General features: G+C 39.5%; 1 protein-coding gene across 2 annotated transcripts in view; it reads left to right on the top strand.

Annotated features, from left to right (window-relative positions):
• The window catches only part of PROS1 (protein S), a 39,020-nt gene extending 29,003 nt beyond the window's left edge, over positions 1 to 10,017 (top strand). For both annotated transcript variants that reach the window (XM_076350853.1, XM_076350863.1), the window contains exons 11-15: positions 552 to 719; positions 1,780 to 1,948; positions 3,412 to 3,560; positions 4,381 to 4,594; positions 7,561 to 10,017. In XM_076350853.1, the coding sequence (XP_076206968.1) occupies positions 552 to 719; positions 1,780 to 1,948; positions 3,412 to 3,560; positions 4,381 to 4,594; positions 7,561 to 7,706 (846 nt within the window). In that variant the 3' untranslated portion in view covers positions 7,707 to 10,017. The remainder of the gene's footprint in view (positions 1 to 551; positions 720 to 1,779; positions 1,949 to 3,411; positions 3,561 to 4,380; positions 4,595 to 7,560) is intronic.
• The last annotated feature ends 5,485 nt before the right edge of the window (positions 10,018 to 15,502 follow it).

Raw genomic sequence — 15,502 nt, 5'->3', positions numbered from 1 at the left:
AAATTAACATCAGTTAGGTTTCGTTTGTTTGTTTTTAAAGGGGGGTGAGAGAAGCTAGCATTCTGCGTAGACCTCCTGTTTCTGTTCAGTACAACTTCCTCGAGATTAAAAGTCTACTTTGATGCCTAATAATAGTGGGAGCAAGCATTGAACCTATTTTGTCTATGTCCCATCTGAAGATTCAATCCTCTGTCGCACGTTGCCGTGACATGGAGAACTGTATGCCAAATGTGGATTGGATATAGAGCAATTGTAGAAATCAGCTTCTTGCAAACTCTAGTTTGCTTTATGCGCTACAATCAGCTGCCTGGGTTTTCCCAGCAGTAGGATGAGGGTGGAAGGGAAGATCATCCTCCTGTGGGTGTCCATGGATGTGGACAGTTGTCATGATTCAAGTTTAAATATGCTGTAAGTGTTGACTGCATTAAAACTATTTTACAAGTTAAGTGTTCAGGGAAACATTAGTAATGCTTCATACGGGTATATGTAATTAGTATTTAAAATATTCTACATGTTTGTGTATATATGTAATTATTTGCATTTAATTATAGATATCAGTTGAAGAACTAGAACACAGCATCAGTGTAAAAATAGCTAAAGAAGCCGTGATGAGTATTAACAGCCCAGGAACTCTTTTTAAACAGTCACAGGGTTTCTTGGAAACTAAGGTGTACATTGCAGGATTACCTCACAAAGTGGGCAACACTCTTGTTAAACAGGTAACTAATAAGAGTAGTGTTGATTAATACTGTTCTGTTATTTGTTTGGTTTTGTATTGTTTACTTAGTAGTCACGGAGGAAGGAAGAGTGGCATGGAATCCATTTAGAAAATGAAAATCAGGTTATTAAACCACTGTTTTGAAAATAAATATGCATGAAGCTTTGTAGTCCATCTTCAGTTAGGTTTCAGTTATAAAAACACAGCACTTACAGTCTAATTGTTCAGGATTCTGTAGCCTGTTTCCTAATATAGCTTTAAGATTCCCTAAATCACCACCACTTCTGCTGCGAGAGCATTTCAGAGTGATTCATGTTTCTGGTGCTGGCTTTTGCTAGGCTCTGAATAGGTATGGAATTCGCTGTGCAGGCAGCACAATGAGCTTTCGTTTTTAATAGGTTTTATAATAGCCCAGGCTAGACAAGGCCCATGATTCTTTCAGTCTTCCGTCCTCAACAGCTCTGTCTTATGCTGGGGATGGGTACAGTCAAGTTGTTGTGACTGTCTGCTTCTCAGTCCAGGAGCCCTCAAACTAATTGGCAGTCTAAACAGAGAGGCAAAAAGTAACTGTGCAGTAGAGGCTGCACTTCTTTTTTTAAATCCATTTTTGCTCAAAAGCGAAGCAGAGAGAAAAAATGTGAAGAAATACATCCCCTTACCCAATAGAAAGTAATTCCAGAAATTTCTTTGTACTTTGGTACAAGGAGAAGACGAAACCTTGAACAAGGAACAGTGCTAGTGATCACTGTCTTTCAGCTACAGAAAAGCTGTTGTGACCTAAACAAAAGGACAGCATGAGCTTCAAAAATTGAAGCAATCTATTTTGTACAGATCACTGGCAACAAAATGGGAAATGTTATTAAATCAGGAATACCTTTTGAAGGCTGAGGTACTAAATGCATGCCATTTGTTTTCTCCCAGCATCAGTGCTGTAACCTATAGCATTGATAAGGCTATTATTTGCTACCCAGAAACAAGTTGATATGTAAAGTAATGCCTTATTATTAACATTTTTAAAACAACTTTGAACGCAAACACCTAGCGCTGTAATTCTTCTACAGATTAACCCTCGTCTAGATGGGTGCATTCGTGCGTGGAACCTGATGAATCAGGGACATTCAGGTGTAAAAGAGGTTATTCAAGAAAAACAAAGCAAACACTGTTTAGTAGCAGTGGGGAGAGGATCCTTCTACCCTGGCACTGGAATGGCACAGTTTCAGATAAACTATAGTAAGTATTTTTCTGTCTATTACTGTATTTTTTGCAGGACTGGTGGTGGAACTGATGAATTGTTAAAAGAAAGAACGAAAAAAAAAAAGAGACACACAAACTAAGCTATATACCACGGCATCCAACAGTGATTCCCGTAACTTCTGTTAGAAGTTTGCTTGAATGAGAATTCTGATCCCATTGGTGTCATCCATTTAATTTCTGAAGTGCTGTAGGTTAGGAAGCATATTCTTTATTTGCAAAGGATGGGCACTGTTGAACACATTCACTTTCCAAAGATCTAATTCTGTCCCCTGTTCATCAGTTGGGAAATCTGTCATATCACTGACAGAAAAAGAAGGTTGGGGGTGGAGAAAGGGTCGGTGATAGTTTTGTGTACGCAATTCTGCGTCTAAACGAACATCCTATCTAGAGGTTTTAGGTGCACCTCTTGCTCCTTCCTGAACCCAGAACTTTCTTGCCTGACCTCCTGCCCTAATTTTAAAATTTCCAATCCAGGATCTCCTTGTGCACACCTGAGAGCCCAAAATGAGACATCTCTTGAGCATCATCCCAAATCCTGTTGTTACTATAGTCTTCCCCATCCCAAATGCTATGCCACCCTTCAGCCCTGCTCTGATCCCCAATCCTTTTCATTCCAGGACTTGCTATTCTTTCCCAGGCCTTTTCTTTAAATTCCCTAGCCCACTTCAAAAGATTTCTCTTTCTGTTCTCACCTCCCCCCTTGGCCCCCAAATCCAAGAGGCTGCCCACACCTACTGCTGCCCTTCTATGAGCTGTTATAGCCAACTGTCTCCCTGCCCATCTGGCTTTGTGTAGGAATATAACCTCACCTCATACTTTAGGATTTCTGCTTCCTCAAGAAACTACCAGAAATCAAGAAACTACTAGGTTTGACTGGGGGTGGGGTGGGTGAAGACACGCTGGAAAAGATAGAAAAGATGACAAATACCTCTTTAAACAGTAATTTTTATATTAGCTTAACTATGAATGCATCATATGGAATTCTATTTGCACCATCTGCATATTTACTTCGCACACCTGCATATTCCCATTTTAATAGTGGAATTGCTTTGGAATGTAAAAGTGTATGAGAACTGCCAATCTTCTACTCAGTGGCAGCAATTTATGAGTAAATTAGTTGTTTGGGTTTAATTTTGAACTGACCTCTAATGAATGTGGCACCTGTTCTGCATTAGAATGGAGAAGGTAGCAAAAAAAAAAAAAAAGTCCATAAACACAGAAGATTAGAGAAGATGCAGGATTAAAGTTTTGTTGTTTCATTTGTTTTTTCTTTTTTAGACTTATAGTTCTTGCTAAAAGTTCTAAAGTTCACTGTTTTTTTCTGGAGATTAGTACTAATTTTTCCACAGTGGGAGCAGATTACATACTAACTTTTAACACCATATTAATTTTTCATTAGCAGATGGATTTATTAATTACAATTATTCTTTTTAAAACAGATAATCTTGACAGTGCTGAAGATTGGCTAATAAATGTGACTATGACTATTCGCCCATCCACAGACACTGGTGTTATGTTTGCCTTGGTTTCTAATGAAACAGTGCCTCTTGCTTTGTCTATAGTGGACTCTAACTCTTCTGACTCACAGGTGATCTTACAATTATCATAGCAGCTGATATGCATATAAGTCACACCTCTTGTTTTTATCTCACTTAACTTACTACTCCATCTGTGAAAAACCAAACTAAAAAAAGCTACTCACACTTACTTGCAGTGGAGCTGGTAGGCTGAATTAATATTTTGAAAAGCACATAGATCATATAGTGATGTGCAGAAAATATATTACTATTAACGATTGCTACAGCAGTGACTAAGCACTAAGCACTCTTAAATCAGGTACTATCCATTACATGACATCTTCTTTAACCTTTCATTCCAAATGCACAAAGCAGAAAGAGGAATATGACAGAAGTAGAATGATGATACTATAGTAATGGCATCATGTTAGTTTCAATTTATAAACAGATCTTTTGGTCCTTAAGTTTTCATTTATATCTGTTTACATCAGGCATCCAAAGATAGAGCATGATTATACACCATGGCTAATCCATGCTTTTGCCCGACATAAAAACCTTTAGTGAACACTTGGTTACCTTTGAAGCTGTAGCAGTACTCCATTTGCCTTTAAGAGAAACAGGATTTCACCTCAGAACCATAGCCAAAGGTTTTTTTAGAGTGAACATTCTCACTTAAAAATTTAAGCATATAAATGAATGGCATTTGTCACCAAAGGTGATGATTATACATCAACTTTGGTAACTTTTCCAACTTAAGGTACTAGTTTTTAAAATGTGGCTCTAACATTTCCTTTTCTTCTACTTCCAAATATAAAATGCATCAGAACTAAGTAAAATTGTGTGTTAAAGTTACATGTGACATCTTTTGTGACCTACCATTCTTCTGTTTAGAGAATCATTGTGACCATTGGAAGCATCACTGTTGCACATCTGGAGTCAAAGAAGTTATGTACACCCAGAAAAGTGCTGGTTGGACTTGTAGTAACCAAACAGCAACTTGAACTGTCTGTTGATTCACACACGGACAGAAGCAATTCAGAGCAACTGTCTATCCTGCATCAAGCAATGATGGCAAACGTTGTTACCTACTTGGGCGGCCTGCCAGGTGAATTACATTTCTTTTCATTAATTTGATGATTTGTACAAGCCTGATTATATTCAGCCTTATGCAAGCTAGAAAAATCCTACAACTGCACAAAAAGAAACAGGTTTTTTTTTTCCCCCAAGTGCTTCTTGTTTCATCTAGTCTATTCAGCTTTTGAGGGAGCCTGCTTTTCAACAGTAGCATTATTAGGCCCATTAAAAGGCATGAGTCTCTCTCTAGAGGTTTGAATTTGGAAGATGTCTTGATTTTTGAGCTGGGGAGGAGTGAGCATTGCTTATTTCTGAAATGCCACCAGCTGGCACAATTTAGGAACTGCATCAAACATGTAAGAAAACCAGGCATTTGTAAGTAAGTTAAGTGTCAGAAGTGCCAAAGGAGAAGTCAGGAATATGGTTTCAGCAATCAAACTCTGGGCAATAGATGACTGCAATCTTTGAGACAGAAAATGTGTTGAAACAGCAAATATTTTGTTTAAAGCAAGACTGGGGATACACCTGCAGATTAAGACATGTACAAGCATTATTTTGTACAGGAAGTGTACACATGCTTATCTATAAAATAGTTTGACTTCAGGGTGAATCATGAAGAAAAAGAGCATTGCCACAGATGAGGAATTTTCAAAGCCTAAGATCTTCAAACTTGAAAATTGGTAGAGGAAAGACACCATGGTTACAATGTTACTGCTGCCAGAGCTTTTCTGTTTCCTCTGTTAAAGTTATTTTAGGGAGAATAAGTCGCAATTCCTAAGGAAATTCTAAGAGTTTGACCAACACAGTCTTGAATTGACGTCCATTTTACATGTAGGCTGCAGCGTCATAGCACTGCCTCAGATACAGCTGGTCTTTATCTGCAGTGTGGTTCTGCAGGAGACAGGAGTAGAAAGAGGGGAGGAACTGCGTATCTGTTGAAGATGATCTCTTTAAGCATTTCTTCCAAGATAGTGTACACAGGGGAAGTTGGAATTATGGTTCCACCCTGTAGACTTGCTTGTCAGAATAGAAGCAAGGTGTTTAGGGCAGCACGGCAGGTACCACAGCCTCTGTCTGAAGCGGTGGTTGCCTCGGTATCCAGGCCCATATGTTGGAACTTACCTGGTCTCTACAAGTCTTCATACACTGGTAATCAAGGATGAAACAAGGTTTAGGCACCAAATATGAGAATTTCTCCTCTAATTTTGTTTTTGAATGGATATGCAATATCTTGGAACCCAGATAACCAGGTGAGTTCAATTCAAATTGAATGTGTAGAATGAGAAGAGTGCACTAGTGGTGCAGTATCATCACATACCACAGTAGGTAAGTGTCAGTGTTTTCATAATAACTTCTCACTTTTAAAAAGAGAGATGAAGTCAGTATTTACTTAGTAGAAGTGAGTCAGTAGGTTAACTGAGCCATAGTAACTTAACTAAGATTCTGGTCATTTTTTAGACCTCTTCATCTTTGTGATATTTAAATGATTCTTTCTAGTACATTGCCAGTCACAGAGTAATTGGCATCTTAAGAGCTAAGACCTTGGCGTCAGTCATGCATCCCAAACAGATAAGAAGCAAATATTAGTTACTTGCTGCTCCTTAAAAGTAAGTGTAATCTCTCAGTTTTAAAAAGTATCTTCAACGTGCAAATTAGCAAAAAAACCCCTCTATATGTGTAAACAGTTTCTACTTGGAGGTCTCAAAAAAGCAACAAAAAACCCCATGTTATCCAAAGGAGCCTCTTCCACAACAGCTTCTGTTATCAAAGAGAGAAAAAGTAATATAGGAAAACTTACTTTAGGTTTACACCAATTCATTTACTCACTGGATAACTCACCCCTGAAAAGCCTCTGGGATTATTGAGCAGTATAAAAAGGTAGGTAAGGATCCCCACACTGAGCTACAGTGCACAGAACTGTATGGTTAAAAGGCACCTAACAAAAATATTCATTTCATGAAGATCAAAAGTCCCCATTTTTGATACACATTTCTTCAAACTAGTAACAGCGTTGGGAGTACGGCTCTTTGTTCATTAATTCAGCACAACCAGTGCAGGCAAAATGAGACTTGCACAGTTCTACGACAGCAGTGTTGTCATCACTGGAGTAAAAAGAGCAGAAGAGCATGATTCTACAGGACTGTTTGTACAGTACCTCAGCTTACAGCAAAATAAAATCACAAGGAAGCAACATTTCTTGTTCCCCAGACAATCAAGTCTATCTTCTAGGAGGGATAGGATGATTAACATCTGACCAAAAAAAAAAAAAAAAAAAAAAAAATGGTGCTCTTGAGATCAGCTTCTAGGCATCCTCATTCTAGTTGCTGAAGGCTTGGATCACCTTATGTCTACCTTGTAAGAATCCAGTTGTACCCTAAGACCTCAGAGCAGTGCCTGCTTTATTTTGTGCTTAACATTGTTTCCTGAAAGCATATCCATGATCTGATGTTGCCATAACCCAAACAATACCTAAACGAGCAACAGATAAAGTCAGTCTTTCACAGAGAATTGACTTCGAAGAAGCAGTAAGAAAGCAGTAAAATGAGCAGAGTTCCCAGAGGTCCTCTGTCTGAGAACTTGCAGATTTTAATCCAGAGTAGCTTTCTGGCAAAAGCAAGATGGTTCTTTCTGTGACCTCTAAACCCATAAACATCTGTTTGTCGGTCAGGACAAGAACAGTGGGCTCCAGGAAACAAACTATTGGTTCACTGTTGTTGATACAGAAGATGCTACTAATATTCATGTAATTAGGTTTCTGGATGGGAATAGACTTCTAACGCATAGTTCAAACTTTACTGACCTTTCTCAGCTTTGCGGACTTTATCTCGGTCTTAAAGAAAAGGGATAAGAACTTAAGTGTTTCATGCCAAATTGCTCTTTTCTCCCATGACTGACTAATGGACGGGGAATGGAGTATTTCCCATGTTTTTGCTAATCTGAAAAATACATAAGACTTTGCATGCCTTGACTTAATAAATTGAATGTGTTTCTGTGCAGATGTTCCCCTGGGTGCTACGTTAGTAACCGCTTTTTACAATGGCTGCATGGACGTCAAGGTCAACAACAGACAGCTGGATCTGGATGAAGCCATTTCTAAACACAATGACATTAGATCTCACTCGTGCCCACTGATTATGCAGTAACCATTCAATTCTTAAATTAACTTTTTTCTTTCAGATATAATTTGTGTACTTAGCCTCATGCCATAATGAAGCCTGTATTATTTTATTCAAGATGTGTCAGGAAAATAATCAACAGTGTGTATTTCCTCCCTTTTATATAGAATGGGGGAAAAAATCCCCTCTCCTTTCAGCTGTAAAGAGACAATCAAGATCAAAATTCTGCAAAATGTTCTTTTATTCATATCAGTGATAAATCTTAAAGCTAGATTTATCTTTCATGTTCATAGTATGCCCTTGACATATTTAGTTCGGAGAGAAAGTTCAGGAAGTTCTGTTTAGAACCATTTTTACTTCTTATTTTTCATATATCAACACAAAGTTACAAGTGGCAAATTTTGGTAATGTATTTAAATCTAAACAAAACCAGCCTCATTAAACTTTTCAAAGCATAACATACAAAGAGAAATCTCTACAGGTTTTGTAATATGTGCTTTTGGTAAAGGAAAAATACTCCGGAATCCAGAGCCCAAGCTCTCTGTGAATATGTTTACAAGTTGTATCAGTATTGGTAAAGCAACTTCAAAACTGAAATGTTTTTGTAAGTAGCTCTATTTTTGAAAATAGCTCTTGTTACACTGTACCAGCTTTAATTCTTCTGTCTTAGGAACCCAGCTTTAGACTTTTAACAGAGTTCTGGATTAGGTCAGGTAATTTACTTTCAAAGTGGGTTAAAATATACCCCAGGCAGTTTTGGAAAACAGAGGACATGGCTTGAAAGAAGGAGCTCTGGTCTTCATCACAGGACATCAAACTGGAATTTGCTAAGTAAAGCTAAGAAATTGTGGCAAACATTTCTTCCATTTGTGGCAAATCTGGCACTCCTCAATACGAGCACCCTCTAATGGTCCATCATATTCAGTTTATTTAGGTCAACCTTGCATTCACAGAGCCCCAGAAGAGATTTATTTGTGAGCCCTGTTGCAGTTGTGTTTCTGACATACTTGAAAGCCTAAATTTTGCTAGTAACATCAGAATGTAAAGGCATATTCTGCTCAGTCAACTTTAATGGAACAGGTAATTAGAAAAGTATTGTTTTCCTCAGGTGTGCTCATTTCAAGCATTTCTAATATTTCTTTAACATCCTTTGAGTGTTCCTTCCACTTCCAACCTCATTTTCACACAACCAGAAGCCTCCCTGTGCAGCTCACCTAGTGGTTTTGTTAACCCCAAACCAAATAAATAGCAAGAGAATTGCCGTAAGCGATGAATATATACTCTCATCCATCAATCAAAGAGACATTTATCTGCCAGGATTCTTGACCTGAGGTTTGCTTTCTTCGCTTGAGACACTGAAGTGGAAATGTATGTGCAGAAGGATGGATTGTGACAATATTCATTTTGAGGATTGCCTTTCTCCAGAGATCTTCCCAGTGACATTAGTGAGGTTTCTTTCATTGTTGAGTACTAACATTAGTACATCAGTATTGCAGAATCTGAACCCATCTTTCAACGTTATTGCTTTGTCTGAGGTTATTGTTAACTCCACTTCCCACTTGTGTAATGTAATACAGGATTTGCTGACTTTCACACCAGCCAGCCTCAGTACAGTCTCCGAATCTGGCCAGCGCTGGTTCATACGCAGCTGCTTATCAGCAGAAATACCACACGGCTGACACCCAGGGCCTGACTGCCAGTGAACTACTAGTTGAAATTTCTACGATGGCATGTAAAAAAAGCTTTGATTTCTCCAGACTCCATGGAGGGGAAATAACTGCAGGAAAGCATCCCTCCCTGCTCTCCTCCCATCCCACCACACACATTCTTCGTTTGGGCCCAAGTTGAAGCATAACTCACCTGAAATAAGCAGGTTTTGCATGCGAGGCGGAGCTGAATTGGGACTTTGGACATCAAATACATGCGATTACTTCAGTTATAGTATCTCAGCGTCACCCACTGAATTCCAGAAAGCCCTTGGGTCAGCCGCTTTGCCTTGTGTAACAAACACAGAAATGATGAGATGAGGAACACAAAGTAAAGTGTCAGCAATACTCTAAATGCTTATGTTGGCCTGTGCGAACAGGAGAAGAAAAGGTTTGCTTTGGTTTGTTTGTTTGTTTAAGTGTAATAAATGGTATAGAGGTGCAATTAAAGAAAACAAAAATCACTTAATTTTCCCCGCACAGACACCATTTCTTTTTGTTTTCACAGAAGACTATTTTAGAGTATTGTAGTTATAATGAAACCTCTGCACTTTTTTTTTTTTAAATGTAAAAGTGCCTCTCTATTGTAAGAATTAAATAAAGCAGCATTTGCAAGTTTCTTTTCACTTTAAGTTGTATTTGCATATCTTTGTTCATTGTCACTGTGCACAACTTGTTCTAGTGGTCAAATGGCTTACTCAGGAGATTGTGATAATCTTCAGCATCAAAGAAAAGAATTGGCTCAAATAATATGCTGTCCAAATAGGCATCCATATTCTTGAGATGAATTTTTAAGTTTATTAATTGTTTAATATTGCCCAAGGAAATTAAGCTGTGAAAGAAAGATCAGTGAAAGTTATTGATTCCTATCTTTTCTCCTTCATCAGATGTATTTAATTGTATTTTTAGGCATAATCATTTCAGCAAGGGCCCTTCAGTGTTTATACAGAACAGCTGGACCCGCTCTGTGCTTTTTCAGCTCCTGTGCACCAAGTGTTACAAATCAGTATGTCCTAATTTCCTTGAAAATGAAATCTAGTCATGGAATTGGTTCTCATTTATACTAGAGCACCTTCCTGCTTATATGCCTGATCTAAGCTTACTTTACATGCTTTAATGCCTGCATGTCTCCTGGTAGAGATAACTGGCTAGATTGTGGGCAAACACCTTCGCTATTGGTATTCAAGATCAGCTCTAGGGCTGTAAAAGAAAGAGGCCAAACTCATTTTCAGTCATTCTAGTCCTGCTTATCACTGAACAATGCACTGATGTTGGTCCTTCGCTGTCATTAGTCATGTGTACATGCTTAATATTTTGCTGTCTCAGCAACCTTGTTATATCAAAATAATCACCCTGATTTGGGAGCAATTTCATGTTTCATCTGCCAAAAGAATTAGATACAAGGAAAACCATAGGAGCTAATACCAAAGGGGTAAGCCAGGCATCATTTTGTGAATAAAAAGGAATCAAGATACTCAGACTCTGGTTTTGTCCCACATTCTTTTCCTGACCACAGTCCTGCAGCTGCAGTTCAGAGGTAAATGACCTTGGTTCCTGTCGTTTTAGATAGCTTATTACCTGACATGTTGGTTCAAAAGTGCCAACAAGATGAAAATACTGTAGTGCTATCGTTGGAAATCTAAAGGAGCATCTACAGAAACCTCCATCCAAACTACCTATGAAAAACCTCATAGTAACAGGGTTTACCGTTCATGTTTTCAAAATATGCTTCCTATCCACAAAATGACTATACCCCCATTGTTACACTGGTCATATCCTTTTGCTCTAAGAGTAGTTACATTTCCATAGGAATATGTGAATAAGCAGCTAAATCGTAAGCTGGTTCCAAGTAAGGGAGCTAGTATGTTGCTTACAGACACTTGTATTGAATCAATCAAGTGGTTGCAAATCAACACAGCTGTATGTAATTCAGGACTTAATTACATTGCTTTTTTAAAAAAAGGTTGGGTTTTGTTGTTTAGGGGGGTGGGTGTTGGTTTTTTTAGGAATTTGTAGCATCTCAGCAAACTAGGAAAGTGGAAAAAAACACAAGGAACAAGAAACCAGTATCACGCAACATAGCTTTGCAGAGCCGCAGATTTCCACACCCCCCCTTGTAATTCAGGATGAGGACCATGGGAAATGCAACAACATATGAAGCAAAAAACACACTCCACACCCACCCCCCTCCCCATAAGCAGTTAGATGTGTTTTGGGAAAGTCAGACATGCAAAGATACTTTAAAAAGTACTGTTGGCATAATTAACATTTTCATACACTAACATAAAAGCATCCTACGCAGCAATCTCTGCCAGGAGATTTTTGAAGTAGCATGGTGCTTTGTTTCTCTCTCTTGACTTTGGAAGCACCAAAAAGGCAGAAACCCAGTCCACTTTGGTGCACTGGCTTCTATCCAGTCTAGCTGAGCACTTGCTGGAGGGACACACACACACACAAAAAAAAAACCCCATCAGAAACAACACTAACCAAACCCCCCCCCCCCAAACAACATACACACCCCAAAAACCACAAGCCAATTTGATCCAATAGATGTTTTCACCTCCTTTCCTCTCTCTCTCCCACTCTACACCCCCCCAAACACATAAATGCCTCTTCCAAAAAAACGCAGCTCACTTTTTAACCTCACTTGGCAGTTTTACGTCATCCAGCATGGCAACAGTTTGCTCAGAAGTCAGGGCTGTGTCCCCACCTCCCCAAGGCCGGCTCTACGAACGCATGTATTTGAACAGGCATGCTTGCATGTAAACTGGAGCTTAAACAAGGACTTCAGGTTGCCCTTGAGTATCTGTCGCTAGAAGAGTAACCCAGTTCAGAGGTAAACAAAACCCAACACAACAATACACTACTCCGCAGTTACAAGAAGCCATATAATTAGCTTTTCTAGAGACAGGGCCGGAATCAGCCTCATTCTTCTCTGATCGGGTCAAACCTCCTCTGCTGAAGGCCTGCCACAGCACTAGGGGGGGAAGCACGTGCTAACAGCAATGCTGACACCCAGCGTAAGGAAACTGAAGAGGTGGTGAGGGCCACAGGACTGGAGAGCAATACTTCTAGAACTTACTCATAAATAAAATATTAATTAAAGGTAAGGCCTTAATTAGTAGGACATAAGAAGTCCACTATAAGACACGTGCTAAGTTATATGTGAATTGTTGCAAGTTTTGGGTAGCACAGAAGATAACAGAATAAAAACGGCTTTGCTTAAAACAAACCCCAAGAAAGAACAGTTCACATACAAAACCGTCAATATTTCTGATTACTGTTCAACAGTAGCTTACCTTTCCGGGAAAGGTTTTTCCCTTCTTCAAGTTCTGTTATGATCCCCATCAACCACAACTCCATTTAAAAAAAAAAAAAAAAAAAAAATTGTCATTAGAGCAAGCCTTACTCTTTTCTAGCTTATCACAGAGTGCTTGATCATTCCCACCAGCTGGTCACAGACTCCTGCTAATGCAGCCCATTGAAAAGCAATCTTCTCTTTTAAACCTGGGCGGAAGCCAGCCTTTTGCTTAAAGGGTTTCTTCTGGAACTGAAGGTCGTGTAGATTTAACAAACCTGTTTGCCTGGAACAGGCAAACCCTATCACCTTGTAATTCATGACTTTATATTACCACACTGGGCAATGGAGGCATTAAACAAGCTGCACAGATGAACTGAAGTTTGTGTCTTGGTGAAGGTTTATACACGCTCTCACAGTCTTTCAGAGGATTCATAAGTAGTTCACTGGCAGCTTCACAAAACCCTCATAGTGAAGTCATTACTCTGCATGTGCTGTTTTCCACAGATGTGAACCAGGATGACATCAGGATCTGCCCCACACTGTCCTTCCACCTGCTGGGGTGGGCCAAAAACCCCAGTCCTTGGGGTGCTCCACCCCATACGGGAAATGAGATTAGTCAGGGTCAAACAGTCAAGAGAGGGACTGGTGTCCTGTCTTCACAAGCGAAGGCTGCTTTTGTAGGCACTTAGCTTTCTAGACAAAGATAAATGAACACTATTTCCAAGCATGCTCCATATAAAAAAAGATTGTCTCTTTAAATACACGATAGATAAGAACAAACATTTCAAGTAAGATTAGCACAGTTACTGTAGGTCTTTTTAGAGCAAGATGAGCCTTGCATTATTATTTTCTGAACTTTATTTACATGGGGAAGACTTTAAAGAAATAAGCCGAGAAAAACTAGAAATACAGGCTGAATTTTTTTCAAACAAGCGGACAGAATGTAATCACAATAATTTGGGGCAAGATGGGTTGGTAAGTTCTTTATATGCCACTGAAAAGCCCAATCATTGATTTAAATGATGTGAATCTTCTTTTCATATTTTGTTCCTGCAGAAAATAAAATGTTTTTTACTGCTGTTGTAAAGCAGGTAACTTAAATGGTTACTCTCTCACCTGTTTGCGCTCTGTAGCAACCTTTCTTCTGAACTGGCTTTGGACTTTTATCAAAAAGTGAAGATACCGGGAGTCCCAGGTTCCCCACCACTAACGATATTAGCAGCTGATGCATTCAGCAGTTCCTTGCCCTGTTTTGGGTGTCAGTGACGTCATTAGCCAAAGCTGGTGAAGCAGAGCTATGACCTATGATCTCAAGGGCTGCAAATGTAGTTCAGCCCATCTATAAGAAAGTAAGAATAAACTTTGCCAATATTTCAAACGTCCGGCTACTGCCAGAAGCCTGAAGAAACTGTTGCTAACCAAGGATGAAATTTATTTGATCAGTCTTACCTTATACCCTGTTGTAGGTCTTGATGTAAAAAACACCCTCTACCCCCTAAAAAAAAAACCCAACCAGTGAAATTTTAAAAGTGGACATTAGTTCCTCAGGAATATGCACTATGAATTTTAAACAGATCCCCGAGGCACTTCGTGCCTTTGCCCAGAACCAATTGTTTTTTCTTCATTATGTGCATTGATTTTTCTACTGCTAAAGTTGGGTTTAACTCCTAAATTGCAGAGAGTGTTTGTGTAGGCAGATGGCAAAACAATACATGAAGGAATGAACTCCAAGGGCGCAAAGGGACGTTAGGCATCCACCTGCTGTTGAAAGTCAACCACCCCACTACCCTTCATGCCTCTGAAAAGCTGTCTTGTTACACAGCCAGAAGAACCTGATCTACACACAGTACCTCAAAACCAAAACTTGAATTGTGTGCTATTCTTTACCAGAACAAAGATCTACCTGGGTACAAACACAGAGGCTTATGTTTGCAGTCAGAGGAGAAATGCAATAGGTCTAAAGATTCTCTGACTTCAAACAAAAAAACCCCATGCTTGTGTCAGTGCTGCATTGGGAGACCAATCTTAACCTGTCCCTGCTAAGTATGATGTATACAGAGAGTGAGTAAGCAACTTTCCAGACAATCCAGAAGTGTGATGACTTCCCATGTCTGTTGTAGATCGTACTATATATAAATGCATAGCGTAATACATTTTTAAGTATTAAGTGTTGAACATAAGCCATGTTGGCTTTATGCAGCAACGCCAATTTTAAAGTCCTACTAGAAACTTTCTATCCAGACTTTCAGTTCCTAGTGACGAAGAAAGTTGCAATGATGCTAATGCCTTTTGCAAATTGCAGCTAGGTTTATACGCCACTGCCCCAGTGAGAGAGCTGGGGACTCCAGTGTGCTAGCAAAATTCATCTCCACGTCTGTTCCACCAGAGTTCGAAAGTCCAGTTGCTTGGCGTGGCTATGTCTGTGTCCTGGAGGAGAGCTAGCTGGCTGTCACTCAGTCCTCCTCACAGAAAGGAGATGCTGGCTGGCTGTGTGAGGCAAGCAGAGGAGAGAGAGCAGATGGTACGTATCTGGTTGTTTGGGGCTTATGTTCAACTGCTGTTACGAAGGCCTGCCATCTAGAGGTACCATTGCATGCTCAACTGTTGCATAGGGCAAAGCGCAGAGGATATATAACCTATAGATGATACATCTACACTCCAGGAAGCAATGACATGTTAAAATAACCCGTCTTGCCTTAAACAAGCTGTATTTGATACCGGCATGGAGCATGGCGCAAGCCCGTTTGTGCTGCTTCGTAAGGGGGAGGGAAGGCCCAGGTAGCACTGCAGCCGTTTTGGCTACCTGTCCATCATCT

Source organism: Aptenodytes patagonicus, chromosome 1 (genome assembly GCF_965638725.1).
Source record: "Aptenodytes patagonicus chromosome 1, bAptPat1.pri.cur, whole genome shotgun sequence".
In the NCBI taxonomy this organism is placed as follows: domain Eukaryota; kingdom Metazoa; phylum Chordata; class Aves; order Sphenisciformes; family Spheniscidae; genus Aptenodytes; species Aptenodytes patagonicus.
This window is presented reverse-complemented; position numbering and strand designations above follow the sequence as displayed.